The sequence below is a fragment of the Gymnoscopelus braueri genome (assembly GCF_963280865.1).
Source record: "Gymnoscopelus braueri genome assembly, chromosome: 6".
Taxonomy (NCBI): domain Eukaryota; kingdom Metazoa; phylum Chordata; class Actinopteri; order Myctophiformes; family Myctophidae; genus Gymnoscopelus; species Gymnoscopelus braueri.
In genome coordinates this window covers 5260077-5281978 of record NC_137607.1, presented here as the reverse complement: position 1 = coordinate 5281978, position 21902 = coordinate 5260077, and the positions used below count along the sequence as shown (strand labels likewise).

At 39.4% G+C, this 21902-nt stretch overlaps 1 protein-coding gene across 1 annotated transcript; it reads right to left on the bottom strand.

The window, feature by feature from the left end:
- Positions 1–962: 962 nt before the first annotated feature.
- Positions 963–21523, bottom strand: LOC308086432 (uncharacterized protein). The gene is made up of 13 exons (XM_080429954.1): positions 19748–21523; positions 7158–7256; positions 6987–7058; positions 6648–6710; positions 6498–6560; positions 6348–6410; positions 6192–6258; positions 5588–5656; positions 5136–5359; positions 4578–4725; positions 4092–4207; positions 3497–3649; positions 963–1769 (listed from the first exon to the last, which is right to left on the bottom strand). Exons 1-13 carry the CDS (start codon positions 21155–21157, stop codon positions 1434–1436), a joined length of 2883 nt encoding a protein of 960 aa, XP_080286080.1. The 5' UTR covers positions 21158–21523; the 3' UTR covers positions 963–1433.
- Between the last annotated feature and the right edge of the window lie 379 nt (positions 21524–21902).

Below are 21902 nucleotides of genomic sequence, written 5' to 3'. Positions count from 1 at the left end.
GTCTTCATCTTATAGGCTTCGTTCCAGCAGCAGGTTGTTGGAGATGAAGTATGGTTCACTTCCTCACACTTGTCTCTGAAACACTATATGAAACATCTTGAATATCTCACACCACAGATCTCCACTTGCCTCTTTCCTTATTGCCGTGCTTTAGGAGACATAGCTATAGGTTCAGCTTTAATAACAGACATACGGTACATTAATATGTTGACGTAACAGACTGTTGCGTCTGTTGTTATAATTAATAACAGAATATCTCTTCTCATCCCAAATTAGATATCTTCACCTGAAGTCATTTAGCACTGACTCTCAGTTATCACTCTCTTTAGTATGTGACTGTGTCTGTCTATCACACTCATAACTTCATTCTACAGTTGAGTGTCAGCAACATCAAACTGTTTTCATAGGTATTGATGCCATCTACTGGCTGTGATGGTGGATTCCAGTGCCTGCTTCACCATCTTGTACCCATGCTGTCTTCAAATGTATGTTACTTCAAGCATTATACTTGACAACTCAAAGCCCCAGCAATTTCTATGGGCTTTGAGCTGTTAAGTATATTTCAGATAAAAAAGGCTTCAATATCTACTCTATTCAGTACAATGTAAAATAAAGAGTTAATCAAATAGAGAAAACTATCCACATGTCCCTCTCTGTATAAATCTTTCTCCTCAATAAGTTGGCCAATCGATCTGAAGCTGTACATATTCATTGAGCATTGGCATAGGCAGGGACTGACAAAGCCGATTTTCCCATTTCCATAAAACCACCTGTGACCTTTAAGGTTTATAAATTGACAAAATGCAGAAAAAGAAAACAGCAACAACACGCCAGGGAAATGTATTGGTTTCATCTTGTGATTAGAACATTTTAGTGATTAGAACATTTTGAGTGAGTCTTTTCAACTGCAAACTGAATGATAGAGTTTATTCTCAGTACAATTATTGTGACACAGAAGATTACATTTGTAGTTGGATTTAACATAATCAGTATAACTGCTTCAAATACTCAGCTTTTCTTTGTTTTCTCAACTAGAATGAAGTTAAACCCTGTTTTGATCATAATCATAATATCAGTGACATTTTACTTATATCATTAATCATTGCTATTATTTTGTAGTGTGAAATCAAAATGCTGTTTGAGTTGAACTGAAACTTGAATGCAATAAAATAAAATAAAATATAAGATTAAGTTCTTAACGTAAGCAAGATTAGTATAGTACCACAGACAGAGAAAGCATTTCAAGCTAAATACTTCAATGGAGAACTCCCTTCGGCCAGAATGAACGACAGTTAAATGGCTTGATTTGACTGGATATAAACATGTAAATTAACCCTTCCATATACACATTGTTGTCTTAAATGAAAAACTAGCCTTTTCATGAAAAAAAAGCCCACCCCCAACAACAACAACAACAAAAACAGAGGATTAGTCTAATCTGGGTGATTGACAGGTGAAATGATCAGAGGAGCAGAGTTTTTACCACCATCATTAAGTCCAGGACAGAAGAATGGACAGAGTTTCTCAGTGAAGGTGCAGCCAGTGAAAGAGTAGAGATGAACTCTGGTCTCCACATCATAAAAGGAGACCAGGCCCTCCTCATAATCCACAAATACTCCCACTTTCTGGGGTTTCTCTTGTACAGGGAGGAGGACACGAGGGTCAGCAGCAGCATAGTACTCATTTCCATTAGTCATATCTATAGTCCAGTAACCGTTGTTGGGTCCCCGTGTGATTGGATACAGCTTCCTGTCGATGGACTCTCTGCACTGCAAATAATGGCCATATTAAAACAAGCAAAATATTTTTAAATTGAGACATATTTTTTCATATAAAGCAAAAAAATCTGCCAATGGCGTCAGCATTTTTTTCTATACTAGAATTCTTAAACCTAGAAACAAAGTCTAGCCACTGAAAGAGCATACTGGTGCTTAAAACTAGACAAAAATGCCTACATCTGAAGCAAGTTCTTGCTTAATAAAAGCAATGAAGACTTTGTTATTTAGGAAATATCTTCTTAAATGTGGTATTTTCGTCTATTGATTAAGCCGATTCTGAGGATCTTTTCCTTAAATCTAAGAATAATAATTAGCCACAAAAATCTTACAATAAGACAACATTTCTTCAAATAGCATCATGAAAACTCTTAAATTAAGACAACAAGAAGCATTCTTATTTCCAGAATTTATTTTCTTTTTAGCAGCTCAGGCCCATAAAATAGTGGTTCTCAAAGTGGGGTCCACGCAGGGACCCCAGGAGTCCTTGAGGGGATTCTCATGAAAATGTGTTGACATGGATATCTTTTAACAACCCAAATTGAGTATTGGGACTCCCTGGCACAGATTTTTCAGATGGGGGTCCAACTATTAATTTGGGGATCCTGGGGGGCGACTTCACTCGTCCGAACACTGAACTGGAAACATTCAAGTAGAACATTTGAACAAAATCTTTGAAGGAGTAGTTCACCCAAAAAATGACTTATTTTCTATCAATTACACACCCTTGAATTTTGGTTTTTTGAGTTTGTCACATTCCTCAGCCAATAATTTGATGACCGGTGGAAAGATGGTCAAAATGATTGGCTTAAGAATGCGACAAAACTCTCCATGAATTCAAGTCTCCATGGGTTGAGTAATTGATAGCAAAAAAAGTCATTTTGTGGGTGAACTATACCTTTAACACAAAATAAATATATTTGACAAAATATTAAAACAAAACAAAACTACAGCATTAAGCAAAATGTATTTTCTTAAAAGTATATAAAAGTGCACTGAATGCAGGCAGGACAGTGCAAATAAGTAATTGAAACTACTTAAAGCTATAGGGTAAGTGTACATATAATATGAAAGGACTGTATCATGATATCAGAGTGTTCATCAGTAACAGGTGTCTCCCAGTCTCTCCAGCCCATAAGTAAACAGAAAATGCTTTTTCAGGTCAGGACATATTTGAATTGGAACACAAAATTAAATTGGCAGCCGGCACCTGAAAATTTGTTTTCTGTTCATTAAAGAGCTGGAGAGACCCCTGTTACTGCAACACTCTAAAGTGATGATATAGTCACTTTAATAATAAAAACATAAAAAAAATGAAATACATATAGCGATTAGTGGATAATATGGGGACTTTTTGACCATGGGTGGCTACGTTGATGTTGGCTTTTCTGTCAAATCCAGTGAATCAAGACCTATCTCTGTTGCAACCCTGCCACTGCTCTTCCCATCTTCCATCACACCGGCCTATATACAGACCATTGAAACACTCAAACATACTTTAAAGCACAATCTGTCATGAAAGGCCTTCCATTCAACGCACACTAAAGCACTGAAGACCCGCACACTCAAGCACTGAAGAGCTTCCATTCAGCCAAGGCCTTTTTGTAGGAGTGGGTGGCATCTCCATCATGCATGGCATCATGGAGGATTTCAGTTTGCAGCACTGAAAGAACTGTTGAGGCACACTTGGGGTACGTGAGGTGAAGGACATAATAATATGCCATCAGGTAGACAAGTCCCTCTCTAAACTTATCTCTGTCAAAGGTCATCACTGGCCTGGTCCCGATGGCGAGCAAGCAGTTTTCCTGGCTGACGACGACAACTGGAGTCGGCAGAGGTCGCTGGCGCAGGAAACTGTGCAGGTCTTCTGTAGGCTAGATGACAGGTCAATATAAAAGATTAGAAAATCAGTGAAAAATATGTTTTTAGCCTACATTGCCGACCAAATTAAACCACACTACAGTGACTTTCAATAAACAGGGTTCCCACATTTGTCAGACAATTCCACATTTTACTTTAGTTTTTGAGAATATAATTTCCATTCAACATCTATATTGTAGCATCATGGCTTTCGCCACAGCCCCTTTCAGACATGCAGTGAACTGAAGACAAACTGCCATCATCATATGATGATCGTATGACATTAGATCTTTATAAAAAAAATGTAATTCCTGAACACCTAAATAAAGCTACTCTTAAAACAAATCAGTGTGCTCACTACTCCACCTTATGCATTTTGAAAATGAACAAAAATAAACGTACTGTATTGGCATTAATAACTGTAACAGTACATCCAGAATACTGCACAACTCTCACCTTAAGGACATGGAACAGGGCCTCGCTGCCGGCTCCCAGTTTCTTGGCGAAGGCGGGTGTGATGGAAGATGGGAAGAGCAGTGGCAGGGTTCCCAACAGAGATAGGTCCTGATCCACTGGGTTTGACAGAAAAGGCAATATATGGCAGTCAATGCATGAAGACCATGCACCTCAACTCTGGGACAGGTGCAGCACAAGCAATCTAATAGCATATATAAACAAGTAAGACGCGCGAACGCTGGAAGCGAACGCAGCTCGAAAATATTGTGTATTTACGGACTTGTAATCAGCGTTATTTCACCGTGATGGAGAGAGAACATTGACAGTGTGTGTGTGTGTTGACAGTGTGTGTGTGTGTGTGTCACAGGGTTGAGGTGGTACTATTGGCAAAACAGCTCAAGGGGTACAGACAAAAAGGGTTTTGAACCAGAGCTATTAATATCCACTCATGAGATCTCCATATAGAAGGTATGGGGGTAACCTCACCTTTGCTGCCCGTCTTTGTACGCTTCCAGACCTTCTTATGGATGCCATAAAACTGGATTTCTGTGAGGAACTCGTCCCATCTCGCCATAACCTCCTCGATGTACTGGGGATTGTTTGGATCTATGATTCTCCTCAACTCATCCAGGACCTGAAAATAAATTCAACAAGTGAAATAAAATACATAAATAACATCGCAACGCAGACAAAATTGTAACTGTAACACTATTTTAAGCTGACTCTTCGTAACGGCTGGAACACCTGGAAAATGTATTTGTCTATTTAAGCGCTGGAGAGACCCCTGTTAGTGACACTATAGCAATGATTACTAACAGAATATAGTGCTTCAGCCTTTTAACAAATTGTTTTCACCAATGAAATTTCACTTACTCTACTTTTAAGGTATCCTTAAAATTGTTTTGGCTGCTCAAATATGCTTACATTTTCCTTAAAATGTTTAACCTTATGGAATATATTTTAGGGTGTTGGTTTACAAGGAGCAAACATTCCTAAACAATGATAATTAAGGTTTCCTGTTCCATTTCTAATTACATTACTTACATGGTCTATTTCATTGAAGCAGGGGTAAGCATCTAGAATAGTCTTTGGTCTGTCTTGCTCCCTCAAAACATCCGAGTCAATAAAGCGCCGTCTTGACTCGAACTCCAGGTCCAGCAGTTGAGCGACTGCAACTTTGTTTGGCTTCTTAGACTTGTACATTTCTTGTAGAGTCCTGTAGTGTCTTGCCTGGGTTTGCTCGCTGTCCATGGAGTCAATTGGAGAGGCTGAAGGCATAGCAAATTAAGGGGGGTGGGGGGTTAAGTTCCACAACTCTCACTAAGGAGAAACTCTGAAAGTATACACGATTCATTTTGCACGTAATTATAGTGACATCATTTTATGCTTCATAGGAAATCTATAGCCGTCAGAGTCCCCTTGTTAGCCTATAACCAAGGTACACTTGGCTGCAGGATAATGTATTGTTGCATACAGAGGATTAAAACAATACATACCTCTCCCATCAATGCCATCTTGCACTGGGCTGCCGGCTTCGGGTGACTGGTGTTGCAGTAGGGTCTCGGCTGCAGATGACAAAACAATGAAAAAAGATTGAGGGGGGAATCTCAGGTTTCCAAACTATTACTAAGGAGGAACTCAGTAATACATTAATCCATGCATACATGTAACTAAATGTCACGATCATGACATTTTGATTGACGATTAATTGTCATATCATTGAGATTAAAGATTTGCGTTTTGGCCATTGAATATATAAATACAATATTTCCGGCTTTGTAAAAACCAAAATAGCACAGGGCAGATGTGAAAAATAACTGAAATCTACAAGCTCACAACGCTTTGATGCATTGTGAGCTTGTGGAATGGCAATTTCCACTATCTTGTGAAAATGTATGAACATCTTTCAACATTGAAATGACAATTGTGATCCTCTTACATAATTGTGATTAGGCAATAATTGTGACAGTATACTTGTTAGTATTGCAATAATGAATGGAATACAAACAATCCTGGACAGACGGTAAAGCTGGTGCATGCTTATTGGCCTTCCAAAGTTTACTCAACTAAATACTCACAGTGTATTAAATTCAGTAATACATACATGTTTTATCACTGCTATCCCGGCGCCGTACTGCAGGGGGCTGGGGTTGGACTGAGGTACTGGCTGCAGGTGAGACACAGAAGAAAAATCCTAGGTTTCTTAAATGTTCTACCAAAGAATCATAGCATAATATTAAATGCAGTAATACATACATGTTTTATCACTGCTATCCCGGCGCTGTACTGCAGGGGGCTGGAGTTGCACTGAAGTACTGGCTGCAGGTGAGACACAAGAAAAATCCTAGTTTTCCTAAATGTTCTACCAAAGAATCATAGCATAATATTAAATGCAGTAATACATACATGTTTTATCACTGCTATCCCGGCGCCGTACTGCAGGGGGCTGGGGTTGGACTGAGGTAATGGCTGCAGGTGAGACAGAAGAAAAATCCTAGTTTTCCTAAATGTTCTACCAAATAATCATAGCATAATATTAAATGCAGTAATACATACATGTTTTATCACTGCTATCCCGGCGCCGTACTGCAGGGGGCTGGGGTTGGACTGAGGTACTGGCTGCAGGTGAGACAGAAGAAAAATCCTAGTTTTCCTAAATGTTCTACCAAATAATCATAGCATAATATTAAATGCAATAATACGTACATGTTTTATCACTGCTATCCCGGCGTTGCACTGTGGAGCCGGCTGGAGGGGACCGGTAATGCACTGGGCCGCTGGCTGCTGACAATTTAAAAACACAGATATACTGCATGTATTGGGGGGTACTTTGCTGACTGTTAAAAGTTATCAAAGTATGAAAGACTTCAGACATGTCCATTATAAATCTTTTACCACCGTTATCCTGACGCCGCACTGGGGTGCTGGTGTTTGCTGCAAGGGGTTGGGGTTGCACTGGCGTGCTTGCTGTAGGTGACACACAAGGAAAATCCTAGGTTTCCAAAGTTTTCTCTACAAAAAAATAAAAAATAAATCACAGCATAGTATACTATTAACAATGCATACCTGTTTCATCACTACCATTCCGTCGTTGCACTGTGCCGGCTGGAGGGGACCGATGTTGGCCGCTGGCTGCAAGCGGCTGGCATTGCACTGAGGTGCTGGCTGCATGATGATGGAAAAAAGGGGAAAATAGATTGTTAGGTTTACAAACTGTTCAAGTAACCAAAGTACTGAAGACTGCATACATGCATATATACGTACATCCATCACTGCTTTCCCGGCGTTGCACTAGGGTGCTGGCTGGCGGGGACCGATGCTGGGCTGGGCCACTGGCTGCAAGCAGCTGGCGTTGCACTGAGTTACTGGCTGCATGATGATGGAAAGGGGGGGGGAAATAGATGGATAGGTTAACAAACTGTTAAGTAACCAAAGTACTCAAGACAGCATGCATATACATACATCCATCACTGCTTTCCCGGGGTCGCACTGGGGTGCTGGCAGCAGATACCGGCGCTCTGGGGTGCTGTATTGGAGGTGACCAACTCTCAAGGATAACCTCAGATGAACTGGAATCTCCTTCAAAGTCAGTAGGGTGAGACTGCGCAGTCTCAGTCTGTCGTAGTCTCTTTGTAGCCTTCTTTGGACTTTTCACGTTTGATAGTCTCTTCATTAGCTTTTTAGCTACATCCTCCTGCCGGGTACAAATAGTAGGTAGTAAACATTTGATCATCCAAATAGTTAATTTGCATTTAAACTCAAGACAAGACATGGCACTGTTTAAGCCTGACATTTACAGACATTTTGTCTAAAAAAAAAAACATGATACACACAGGTGCTACCAAAACAAAGCAGGTTTCCAACTAACACTTTATTTAGGTGTTCCAGTGATGGGGCACTCAATGCTTTGGTTGCACCTTTGTTTACTCTGAACACCCTCAAGAACAATTGTTACAAAAGCTATACTTACACATGAACAGTCAACGCTCAACATCGGATAGTACTCCACCAATCTCTTGGCCATTGCTTCAGCCTCAAATCTTTTTGGATACCTGCTGCCGGTCACTCTTGCTACTGAAAGCATGTTTGTCATGGTGTGTCTTATTAGTCGACATAAGAGCTCCTTAGATAACATGCTGTGCTGAGTCCCCTGCCGCATCTCCTCAAAGTAGGCATCTCTCGCTCGTTGGAGATCACTGTCAGTGTAGACAATGTATGATGGGGTGGGCATGGTCACAATATGTGATACAATCTTTTGGTCCTCTTCTGAAAGGTCACTTTGTCCACTGGTTGACAGTTGTCCACTGGTTGAGGGTTGTCCACTGGTTGAGGGTTGTCCACTGGTTGACGGTTGTAGGTGTACAGGAACAGAAGCCTCTGCCTGAAATACATTTTAATCTTAAGATATTTCATGGGATAACCTATTGTAGCGTGCCTTTACTTTATAGTTAAATTAACATGCAGTATCTATCAGGGAATAAATGAAAGAAAGCAAGTATAAGTACTTAATGTTGTCCATTATTGAAATGCCAAATATACAAGAGTATACCTGTGTGCAGTATCACAATCAAGCATCTGACTAGCAAGGACAAAGAAAAGAATAATATACAGTTACATTTCCCAGTTCAATTGGAATGGCCCATTAGTTTTGTCATAGAGTATAACTCAAATAACTAACCCTTTTGCCTCCAGTCACCAGCTGCCATACAGTCCGGCGCCTCAAAAAGTTCTCAGGCCCCGGAAAGAGTTCATTAACTTCATCCCGAGACAGGGAGTGAAGCAACTCCTCATCAACGTTTGCAGCTGGAACAGAAATTACAGTTAATAATTATTAAAATGATACAATTAATTCAGCCCAGTGTACATTAGTGGTTCTCAAAGTGGGGTCCGGGGTTATTGAGGGGGTTCCAGGGTGTCCCCAGAAAATCTGCATAACACAGTCAATCCTATAAATTGGATATTTTAAAACAGCCAATCTACAAGCTCTGTGAACATGAACATTTCAGAGCTTCTGTATAATAGTTGAGAATATTTAACTTTATTATTATTTTACATTGTGACAAATCCTGTACAATTGCCATAATATTCTGTCATTAAGCTCAGTGGCTCTCAACCTTTTCAGGCCGTGGCCCCCCAAAATAATCATAATATCTGACAAGCAGTTTGGAATTGTAGGCATTACATTTAGTTTGACTCGGTTCCACAGATATATTGTGAAAATAGCAGATCTACAAGCTCACAACTCCTCGTGAGCTTGTAGATCAGCTATTTTTGAAATGTTTGCCTCTTTCTTAAATTATTTGACAATTTCACAAACGTTGGACCATGTTTTATAGTATAGTTTGTTGATTACTTTTGATGCAATAATGGCCTCTCTTCATTTCGTTTCATTTTTAGGTATTAAAAAAGGTCTTAAAAGTCCTTAAATTGTCACCCCTGGGGGGCCCGACCCACAGGTTGACAACCACTGATTTAGCGCACTTTTTTTTTAGGAAAATATATTTAGTCCCACACATTTCTAGTTACTTACTGTTGCTTTATTAATCTTATGTAGGCTACTAAGGTAAATAACATATCAAACCAGCTCACAACGCGTCGTTGTGAGCTTGGGTGTAGTCTATTTTCGGTGTGCAACACCGCCCTACAACTAAGTATAAATCAGGCTTGAGATCACGTTCTATCCAGTGTTGCCAGATTCTGAGAGAGAAACAAGCAACGAGGTCTAGGAAAACAAGCCCAAAAGAAGCTACTATGGGCCACATGAGCACTTTAAACCTACTGTATACATCGGCTATTTGAAAATAACAGATCTACAAGCTCACAATGCGTCGCATAGCAAGCGACACGTTGTGAGCTTGTAGATCTGCTATTTTCATAAATAAAATATTGAGGGAAACTTAACTTATAATAAGCAGACCTGGCAACACTGGTTCCATCCAGAATGAGCATTGCAAAAGCATTATGCTTAATAGTACACGCTAAGCAAAAACCCTGACATTAGTATATGAAAATATAACATATGATAATAAACAATACGAGGTATAAACTTTAAATGCTACAGCCTAGCTCAATCCCTGCCATTCGCAGCCTCTTTACAAATGCCCAGAGCCCCAACCGTGGGTCTAGGTTAGCTTAGCTAGGGCCTAGGCTAACGTTAGCAGCCAACACTGTAAACCAGCGCCGATTATTTACGTTGTTTCACAAACACACAACGTCAAAACAGATATATGAAGCAAAAACCCTGACATAGTATATTTTAAAAAATAACATACGGTAATAAACAATATGAGGATTTTTTTTGTTTTACTTTTAGTTTCCCTGTAGAAGAGACACTGGCTTAAAATACAAGTTACTGCCCTAGGCTAATAAACCTAGCATTAGCCACATGCTAATGCTGCACTGGCTAGACAGTGGCAGGTCAGTTAGGCTAACGTTAACTGCTAACTAGCACCAAGCTTGATAATGCAGCATCAACCACACACAATATAAGTTTTACATACATTTTGTCAATACAAATACATTTATTTATACCTTACCTGCGAGCGTGCTACTAACAACGTCGTCCATGCCGCGGAATTGTCAACAATATATCTTATTTTATATTAAAACTGCAATGAATGAAATGTTACACTGTTTGTTTGGTAGGCTGTCCTCAGTGGGATTTGACGTTCGCGCCGAGCAGCATGCATGACGTCACCTGGGTTGGATTATACCAACTCCTCCAAGGGGTGTCTGGCTGCTGTAATAAATATATTTATATTTGCCAATAAGTGTTCCCTCTAAATGCAATTATAGAATTACACTTAAAATAGTATATATAAATTCACATGTATTTGAACATTAATAAATGGCCTTAAGTTGATGCTGTGAAGGCACATAATTATGAGGACTACCCCTTAACGTCAGGTCTTTGACGAGCATGCCACCTGCAAATTATACATAATCTAAGTTTAATCATTTGAGCAAAAGTAATCAGAGTAAATACATAAAGTTTGGAGGGAAGTAAAAGTATCAATACTGCCATGTACAATTATTCTGTTTAGTAAAAGTCCGGAATTCAAAATTTACTTGAGTAAAAGTACATAAGTATTGGTATCAAAAAGTACCAAAAGTAAAAGGACTGAAATGTTTGAAAATAGCAGATCTACAAGCTCACAACAGGACATGTTGTGAGCTTGTAGATCGGCTATTTTCAAATAGCCTATGTATAAAATAGGGAAGCAGTTAATGTATGTTTTATAATGTAATGATTTATATCTGCAAAGTAACTAGTATCTACAGTTTTCAAATAATTGTAGTGGAGTAAAAGTACAATATTTGCTCTGAGATGTAGTGGAGACTAGTAGAAGTAAAAGTAGTGAAAACTGGTAATACTCCAGTAAAGTAAAAGTGCCTCAAAATTGTACTTAAGTACAGTACTTGAGTAAATGTTACTTTCCACCACTGTTATTTTTTATTATAATAAATGATGTCCTTAAGAGATGGGGTGAAATTGATTTAATAAGATTACAACTAAATTATTGGGTTAATTTACAAGGCCATAGTCAGGATCATCCAGCACAAGGCACTAAAGCCTAGTTGGGGAAAAGAGAAAAAGAACATTAAAAACTTTGGATGGACAGAAATTCAGAGGGCGAAGGAAATTGGAATTGATCAGTTACATTTTAGGCCAACAATGCCAATGCCAGCAATTCCACCTTGAATTCTTCCAAATGCTACAGTGGACTTCACAATATTAGAAAGGAAGAGTATGGAGTTTGTGTAATTCTCACATTGTACAATAATATCTTGATACATTTTACAGTTTATATGTGAAGATATACACTGATGGGTCAAAGAGTCTAGATATAAAGGTAGGGATAGCATTTCATGGTGCAGAATTTCAGCTGATGTATAGGTAAAAGGATTAACATCTGAAATGCTTGCAATAGTATTAGCAGTATATTGGATAGAGGAAATAAGACCATTCAGAGCAATTGTCTGTTCAGATCCAAGTTCAGTATTAACAAGTTTACAGTCATTCAGATAGGCTAAGACTGGACATATTAATGGAAATACAACAAATATGAATATAGAATTGGGATTATGGGCACAACAGTTGAGGAAGTTTATTTATATGTGCCATATAAATAAACTTTGATTTGAAGTAGATAAGATGTCAAAGGAGGCGACAAAATGTGCTGAAGTAGGGATGACAGTTAAAGTTAGCAAGACAGAGGGTATAAAAAGAAGGATGAAGGACAGATGGCAGAAGAGGTGGGAGGAGGAGAGGAAGGGAAGATGGTTTTACAGAATTCAGAGGAAAGTAGGAGAGATCAGGGGAGCAGGAAGGAGCATAATAGAAGAGACAATAATATCATGGATAAGATTTGGGCGCACAGGGTTAAATGAGTCACTGAAAAAAAAGCCCTACACAGTGATATTTGTCTGGCCATGCCAGGCTAACTGTAGATTATTGAGAAACACAACACAGGGTGGGGAGATGCAATCATTGTGGGGAGGAAGAAACAGTGGAACATGTGATGATGAACTGTAGAGATAGAAAGAAGACAGCTAATAGAGACTTTAACAGAAATTAAAGAACGTTATATGATTTAGTAAATATAAGTCAAAATTCAGGGGAAAGGTGCTATCGATGTATTTTAGTATCTTAGAGCAGTGGTTCTAAACGTTTTCAGGCCTCGACCCCCCACAATAATCATATTTGAACTGGGGACCCCCCACCCTGATTCCACAGATAAATATTTGTGCCTCTTTCTTATATTATTTGACAATTTGGCCAATGTTTAACCAGTTTTTATAGTATAGTTTGTTGATTACTTTTGATGCAGTAATGCTATTTTCAAAATGTGATTAAAACATTTCTTAGGTATTAAAAAAGGTCTTAAAAGTCCTTATATTGGGGACCCCCCAAAAATCATGTCCCAACCCACAGGTTGAGAACCATTGTCTTACTTAGAGTAACCAATTTGATAGACAAGAATTTAGTTTTATTGGTCATTTTGTTGTTATGTCTAGTTGTAGTTTGGGACTATTTATGTTGACCAGTAGGTGGCGGTAATGAGCAAATATGTTTGCAAACCATCAATAAACCCCAATAGATCAGAAGAAGGTGCGCAGCATCGTAAACAACACAGTGAAGAAGCCGGTTGTGTATCTCATTCATCTTCTGATGTTGGTGACGAGCGGAACTTAACACGTAACGTTAAAATTAAAGAGTAAATAACTTTTCCTCCGCGGTGCAAAGGCTGGCAGTGGTGATGCGAGGTTAGGAATGAAGAAAAAAAATGTATTGGCGCTGTGTTATATGTAGTGTGTTTGTGGCTCTGACGCTCAACGTCTTATTGAGTCACATACACACAACACATAGTCGTAGCCCAGATTTCCATGTCGTCTGTGGAATAGATGATTGCTTGAACGAGTACAACTCGCTCTGGTACCACGTTCGGAGAGCCCACCCAGAACATCTTAATAGTACCATAAGCAAAGGTAAACTCCGGAGGAGGAACAACCCTAATAACCGTAGAAGAGGACCCACAACAGTGCCGGCAGCTAGCATTCCTAGCAGCCATTGGGCCTGCAGGCTGCCCGAGGCCAGCAGAGAGCAGAGGTAAGTAGCCTAATGCTGCAACAACGAAACGATTAAATTGATAAAAATCAATCACTAAATTCATTGCCTACGAATTTGGTTATCGATTTTTATCGGTAACAACTCGTCTATTTTTGTAACTAACGGCTACTGTTTTTCCACTTAAAACACGGTGTTTGTACATCGTTAGCCGTGGCTGGCTAATGCTATGCATAATGCTATGTAAGGAACCTTCTCGGTTCCCTTAGAATCAACCGATATCGGCGGTAAATAGACTAATAATTTAACTATTGTGGGATCTGCAACGTAACTGGGCACTAGGTACATCTGAGCAAATCAATGTAAAATTGGCTATTTAGTCTAAAATGTAAAAAAAAAAAAAAAGTGCCACCTATCCTGTATCCCATGCATGAAATGTCTTTATTTATTTCATTACCATGATGTTTGTGAAATGTGAACATGGAATTTGTTGTTGTGACAGTGACTTGAATGCGTCCTCTCAATAAATTATGCACAATTATTATTCACTATGATTAATAATTTATATTAAATTGTATTAATTTATATAGTAAGTGGTTGGTTTATATTCATTGTCAACAGAAGCTGTTTGTCCAGTAATGTATTGATTTGTTTAAAAAAAATTGTATGTATTTGGCCGTGGACCCCCATCTCAAAATATTTTGTTCCAGGGACCCCAGAAGCAAAGATTTGAGTTACAAATGTTTGCTTTATAATAACGAAAAACATCACATGGATGCACAAAGTAGCCAAAGTGTAAAATAATGCTTTTTAGCTCAATCTATAAATGACACAGATGTGTTCCAGGTCTTAATGGGTTAAGTAATTACAGCTGACAGGTGAATGTAGTAGAGTAGAGGGCATTAGATGGATACACTCACGTAAACTACCTGAAATTAGTACTTAAATACTTTCACTTTGCACCATTGACAGGGACCAACCAATCCATCCTGAGGATGGAATGGACAGAGTGCAATCTGCTGAAGACCATGCAACGCCAACGATGGAGGATAATGGAGTGCCACCCTCAGGTACTTATCGCACTTGATCTCTCTACCCCCTTGTCCCCCTTCTTCTCTCCTTTTTCTTATGGAAATAACAAACAATGGAGCATGCACCAAAACAAATTTCACCCACTGTTTTACACCTGTGATGTGACAATAAAGTTGATTCTGACCATGTCTGGATTCTATCGTTCCAGAGCATTTTGGTGCTTTTGACACTACTGTGTCATTGTACTCTGGCTTCACCTGTGACACCCTTACCCCTCCACTGCACCATGATCTGCCCCAGACTGCTTACCCAACAGATTTTCCAGAGCCTGTAGAAGGCCCCTCTGCATCATGCTCATCGACGGTAAACCTAGTTCAATCATCACACGATAGCATGCAAGTGATTCACTTTTAAAATGAATGTTGTGTTCAGTGACACACACACACACAACACACACACTTCTGATATTGTTTTTGTTTTTTTAAGGATCTGACCAGACATGCTGCTACAAATCTTCCAGAGCCTGCAGAAGGTCCATCATGTACATCTACGGTAAGCCTATAGCTTCTCCAACACGATAGCATGAATATTGTGAAATTGTTAAGTGATTTTTAACACACACCTCTGATATTTTTTTTTTTTTTAAAGGAGCTGACCAGACAAGCTACTGCGATTCTGTTGACTGCGAGAGAAAAGCACCGTCTTTCACAGGTTTGTTTATGTATTGTATATGTATTGTTAATACTAGCTAGCTGTCCATTTAAGCGTAGGCCTAGGGGGGTCCTCATAGTAACTGGGGGGAGGGTGGGGGTCTTTAAAAATAATAAAAAACTTGAACCCTAGCATCCCTATACTGGGGGAACATTCGCCAGAAATGGCAGATCGTGTCGCAGTGTCACACGTGAGCTTGTAGATCTTCTGTATTTGGTGAAGAGGTTCGGTGTAGAGCGAAAAAAAGAGCTGACCAAGTACATATCCAAAAGTATTGAGGGAAATGGAAAAGTTAAGGTATAAACAAACAATAATTTACACTATACTGATGATAGTGCTGTCAAAGTCTATGAAGCTATACAGCAGTGGTTTTCAACCCATTTCATATCAAGTTATATATTTTTGTTATCGTTGGATATGATTTTGTCCACAATTCCATGCTGGTGGTACCCTAGGAGAGATGACAGGCAAACGTTGATCAAAATAATTGTTTAAGTAATGCAGTTTAACAGTAATTTAACTCTTGAAAGCCCCAAGAGTTAAAGATCTATAAGGGTCCATTTGGTTACAACTCCGTCATTTAGCTGGGGACCACCTGGAAACCCGCTCAAGGACCACTGGTTCAGAACCACTGCTATTCAGCTATATCTCCATAAGGGACACAATCATTTTTCACATGGGACTATTGTGATGTAATTTGTCCTTTCTACCGTGTTATTCAGATTGCTGTTAATGACGTTGTGGCGGGAATGCAGCAGTACCAAGCTCTGTTGGTGGCTAACCTGAGGAGTCGACTGCAAACCGTATTCCAGCAACATGGAGGAACTGAACTTGAAAACGAGGCTATGGCGGTGTTTGACCGGATTGAGGATCCGTTCGTAACCGTTTCGACAACATTCAGGCAGGACAGTGTCATAAAGGAACATTTTAATTTTGTAGAGTCTGAGGAGGTTTGTGTTGGGAATATTGCTTGTTACCTGAAAAAAGGGGCAAAACGCGTCCTCTCTACCAAACCCAAATATTTTCATTACGTACCGTTAATCAAAAGTCTGGAACAGTTGTTGTCTCATCCAAAGGTTTTGGCGATGATAGATGAGCCACAGAGATGCAGAAGTGGCTATTTGTATGACATCATAGATGGAGAACTCTTGAAATCCCACCCTTTATTTTCTGCCCGGCCTTCTGCTTTACAGATAATAATTTACACAGATGACATAGATATTTGCAACCCACTTGGTTCGCATGCTTCCAAGCATAAGTTGACAATGTTTTATTACACTTTGGGGAACATCAACCCGAAATATAGATCAAAATTAGCTGCCATTCGCCTACTCGCCATTGCAAAGAGGAGTGAGCTCTCTGATTGTGGAGTTGATGCAATTTTGGAAAGGTTGCGCGATGACTTGGTCAAGCTGTATGATGGGGTTAAAATTCAAATTGGGAATGGTGAGCTTGAAATATTTGGAGCATTAGTTTCAATATGTGGAGACACCTTAGCTCAGCATGAACTTTGTGGCTTTAAAGAGGGTGTTGGATTTGCTTACAGTAAATGTCGCCAGTGTGAATGTTCATTTGATGACATGCAAAAGTATTTTGATGAGGTTAACTTTGAGAAAAGGACAATAGAGAGACATCTCAGGCAGTGTAGTGACATTGAGAAGGCCAACACAGATTATCTCAGGAGTAGCTTAAAAACTACATTTGGCATCAACAGACGGAGCAAACTTGTGGATTTCCCAGGCTTTAATTTGATCCAACAATCACCCCAAGATATGATGCATGTCATTTTGGAAGGCATTGCTCCATTAGAAATAAAGTGTGTCATAAAAGAGTTGGTTCTTACAGGGGAACTACAGTTGGATGATCTCAATAGTGCACTAATTGGATTCCCCTATTGTCCACTTGATGTTGGAGATAAACCAAGCCCTATAGCATACAGCACATTAGCTTCCACTGATAATAAGTTGAAGCAGTCCTCAGGGCAAATGCTTGTTCTACTAAAGATACTGCCATTTTTAATTGATGCATGTAAAGGTCATGACTACTACTCATTAATTCTTGAACTGATAGAGATTGTTCAAATTTTGTTTGCTCCTGTTATCGGTCTACAGACCATTAACAAATTAAAAACACTCATTGAACAGCACTTACAGCACATGAAGAACCTTTTCCCAGATAACAACATTGTCCCCAAACAACACTATTTGATTCATGCTGCATCCCAAATTAAACTACTAGGACCAATGGTCCGTCACATGTGCATGAGATTTGAATCTAAACATTGCTTTTTCAAAAAGTGGGCCTTAAAGTCTAATTTTAAAAATGTTTGCAAGTCTCTAATACGGAACAATCAGATGTATGAATGTTGCCAGACTGTAAGTTCAGAGCACCCCATTTTTGCAAATGAGTGTGTGTTGGGTCCAACATCAGAAATAAGCAATATGTCATACTTGAAAGACAAAATGAAGGCCTTCTTTGGAAATCACGAGGTAAACCATGCAGTATCTGTTAAATGGATTAGTCTAAATGGCAACAAATATATACGTGATAAGTCATTAGTTGTGAGTACTGTTAATTCCAGTAACTTGCCTGAATTCGGACTGGTAAGAAATATATATGTGATCAATTCAGCATTCTATTGCTTGGAGTTACAGCAGCACGATACTCTTTATTATGATACTGGTTACATGGCATATAAAATTGAGATTCCACACATGGCTCAAGCTACTGAGTTAATATCTGCTGATAACCTTGTTGATTACACTCCATATTATCGTTTTACTCACAAGAATATGGAATATGTCCCTATGAAATATTACCTAGGAGATGTAATTGGGCTACACAAAGCCTCAGACTGATTTCAGGTGGTGCCCTATGGTGGACATGCGTCAGTGTTTCTCAATGGGGTCTTGTGCTGTATATGGGAAAAGGTTCTTAATATGCTGTAGTTTAACCAGGGGGTTGTTGAGGTCGTTCCAGGCCACTCCACTGTGGAGGTCAGAGTCTGCAGGGTATTGAGTCATGGCGAAACATGGGTGTTTCCTGTGTGGACGGGGCGTGCTGGCGACTATGTTACGTGCGTGGTGTTTATCTTGGCCAGGTTTTTAATTGTTTGGTCTCCCATACCATTCCACAGGCAGTGAACAACACTGTTGGCGTTGTGGCTCACCCGCCACTGGTTCGTGACTGATATGTGTGTGGGGGCCCGGGAGATTAGTCGGCAGAAGAGCTCTTTAGATAACATGCTGGCTCAAGTAAGCACGTCTCCGATCACCGTCAGTGTAGACAATGTATGATGGGCAAGGGCATTTTATGACACTCTTCTTTTCTAATGGAGCAAGTTGAGTTGATCCAAATTGAGACTGGTGACTGTTGTGGTTTCTTTATTATTGTTAATTTTCTATTATTTTTTTATGACACTGTCCTGCCTGTTCATTTCTTTTGGTGTGTACTGTACTGTGGGTGGGGGGGGCTGTAGTGTGTCAAGTTGAAGCCTACAGAGCGTGCTTGATATCATACTTACATTTTTTTGTTTTATATCCCTTTTTCTTTTGTCCAATAAGTACCTATAATATTATGCATAAAACTACACAGCGTTGCTGCAGAGTTTAAGACTGGTTTTATAGTTCCCAGATTTTAAGTAGCGTGCACTTTTACCAATTCTGTTTGTTAAATGGTTTGAGCGATCTGAAACATGGTCTTTATCTGTGATGTCAGATTGTTGAATTAGATTAATGTACTGGGGGTGGGAATGAAACTGTAGTGTGCGTGTGACCAGTTGAACTCTAACACCCAAACTTCTATTTTTTTGTTTTATATAACTTTTAATTTTTATCTCATCTGAAAGTAACATGCATGCACAGCGTTGCCGAGTTTTGTTAAGATGTGATAATGAAATGTTTTATAGTTCCCATATTTTAAAGTGTAGCTTGCACTTTTACCAAAGCCAATGTGCACTTTGTTAAATGGTTGGTTTGATCTGAAACATGTTTGTTTGATCTGAAACATGTTATTTCTATGTGATGAAGTCGCATTAGATTGACAGTTGAATTAAATAAAACAATTCTTAAATTGAGAAGCTGTTCCAACTGGTCTTACTCTTAAAATAAGGAAAAATAATCTTGTGCCTCTGCTGGGATATGATGCAAACCACTGTTGTAGCTTGTTACTGGTTAAATATTGCTCAAAAATGGATTAAATAACCTATTAAGAAAATGCAAGTTATATTTCCCTACAATGAGAAAAAAACTTCTTGTTTGAAAAGCAAAAAACTTCTTTGACAAGCACATTTTTTCTTTTTGGACAAAATATAAGACTAATATGCTAGGATCGAGGATTTTTTTACTTTCTTAAAATCCAATTTTTGCAGTGTGGCCACTCCTAAATACCAGCGAGTCTTGTCTTTAACCTGAACCTCATAGTAAAATTTTCCTGAGGAGAAGCTTTGTTTTCCTAAGACAAAGATATATGAAGAGAATCTCTTTGTGACGACTGGGAGGACGAGGTTCTTCTTTATGTCGTCATGATTCACTTGTTTTCCATCCTCAGATAGGATGAGATGGGGATTTGCTGAGTCGGGGTCCAGAGTTACATCCACTGCATATTTCTGGATCCTCCACAGCTCAGTCTCACACAGCTTCTTCTTCAACTTTTGACTGAGTGTCTTCTCCAGCTGAGCCACAGCTGTCCTCATACTCTCCCCATATGAAGACTGATAGACATTGACCTTTGTCCAGTCCTTGGTGGGTAAAGGGGTGTTGATGGATGTTATATTCTGGAGGAAGTGGAGGTGGTCCTCAGTGTGTGAGAGCTGCTTCAGCTCAGACCTTCTCTTCTTTAACTCAATGATCTCCTGTTCCATCTCTTTAATGAAGCCTTCAGCCTGTTTTTCTGTGGTTTTCTGCTTCTCTTCAATAACATCAATGAGCTCAGCCTGGCTTCTCTCAATACAGCTGATCAGCGTAGTGAAGACCTGCACACTGTCTTCTATCTCTCTGACAGCATCTTTCTTGCTGAGATCTGCTGAGTGTTTGACCTCCTGAATCTTCAGTTGTCTCTCCTGGATCATTTGCTGAACTTCAGCCTCTGTCTTTCCTAGCTCAGCCTTCTTTCCTTCACATTCCTCTTTCAGAGATATAATCTGATGTAGCTTGTGGTCTGACTCAGTGCAGAACTGACAAACACACACGTGGTCAGTCTTACAGAACAGCTCCAGTGGTCTGTCATGTTTCTTACACAGAATGTCTTCCAGGTTCTTTACAGGGTCGATTAGTTTGTGTCGTTTAAACGCAGAGACTCTCTGATGAGGCTCCAGGTGAGTCTTACAGTAGGAGGCCAGACACACCAGGCAGGACTTCACAGCATTGAGCTTGGTCTCAATACAAATGTCACAGGAGACGTCATCTGATTTAGCAGATTTTTGGTTTGTGTTGGAACTTCTTTTCAGCTGCTCTGTCTTCCTGAACTGATCAGCCATCTCAGAAATGAAAGTATTGACAAAGACTTCTGGTCTCTTATTAAAGGTCTTTTTACATAGTGGACACAGACACACATCATTAGTGTCCCAGTATTGTGTGATACAGGTTTTACAGTAGTTGTGTCCACATGGAGTGGTGATTGGATCAGTGAACACATCCAGACAGATAGAACACAGGAACTGGTCTTCAGACAGGAGACTGCTGGCAGACGCCATTTCTAAACACTGAGAATAAAGATGAAAGTATATCAGATCAGATGTAGTTCTTGAATGCAACATCTCAGTTTATAGTTATGAATCTGGTCTGGATTGTAGTTAGATCACAAACTGTACTAAGTCTACTAACATGCCAATTTGACCAATTGAAAGATTGGACAGGGGAATGTCATGGAATAAAAAAATAGGTAAACAACATGTCTGGATACAGTTGTGGCTTTTATTCTGTTCATGAATAATAAATACATCATTATCTGCTGTACTCACGTGTCTTTAAGTTGTCAGTATTTCTGTGTAAGTAAGTCCTGTCGAATGAAGGTTTCGTAGAGTGTGTGCTCAGTGCTGTTACAAGTAATGTCAGCACTTTACTTTCAGTTTAGATTTACAGAGAAACACCTCCCCCTGGTAGCTGTTAACCCTTCACAACCTCTTCTTCTCTACCATAACACCATTCACATCATGAGAGAGGGAGAAAAAACCTTTACATTTAACTTTGTGGTCTACCATTATTTTATGTGTGTGTGTGTGTGTGTGTGTGTGTGTGTGTGTGTGTGTGTGTGTGTGTGTGTGTGTGTGTGTGTGTGTGTGTGTGTGTGTGTGTGTGTGTGTGTGTGTGTGTGTGTGTGTGTGCGTGCGTGCGTGCGTGCGTGCGTGCGTGTGCGTGTGTGTGTTTACTCTGCCTGGCTTCTTTGTATATAAAAAAACTATTAAATAGTTATTATGGATAATATTACTCGTTTCTCTAGCTATAGTAAGGCCTTGCTTATAGATTTATTTGGGACGGATGACTTTATGTCCATGAGCCTGA

Coding starts and splice junctions, on each gene's coding strand:
- LOC308086432 (XM_080429954.1), bottom strand. CDS start 21,157: ATGTTGCATTCAAGAACTACATCTGATCTGATATACTTTCATCTTTAT. Junction 5,657..6,191: donor AGCAGTGATAAAACATGTAT/GTATTACTGAAT, acceptor TGTCATCTGCAG/CCGAGACCCTACTGCAACAC. Junction 4,208..4,577: donor TACAAAGACGGGCAGCAAAG/GTGAGGTTACCC, acceptor TGTCAAACCCAG/TGGATCAGGACCTATCTCTG.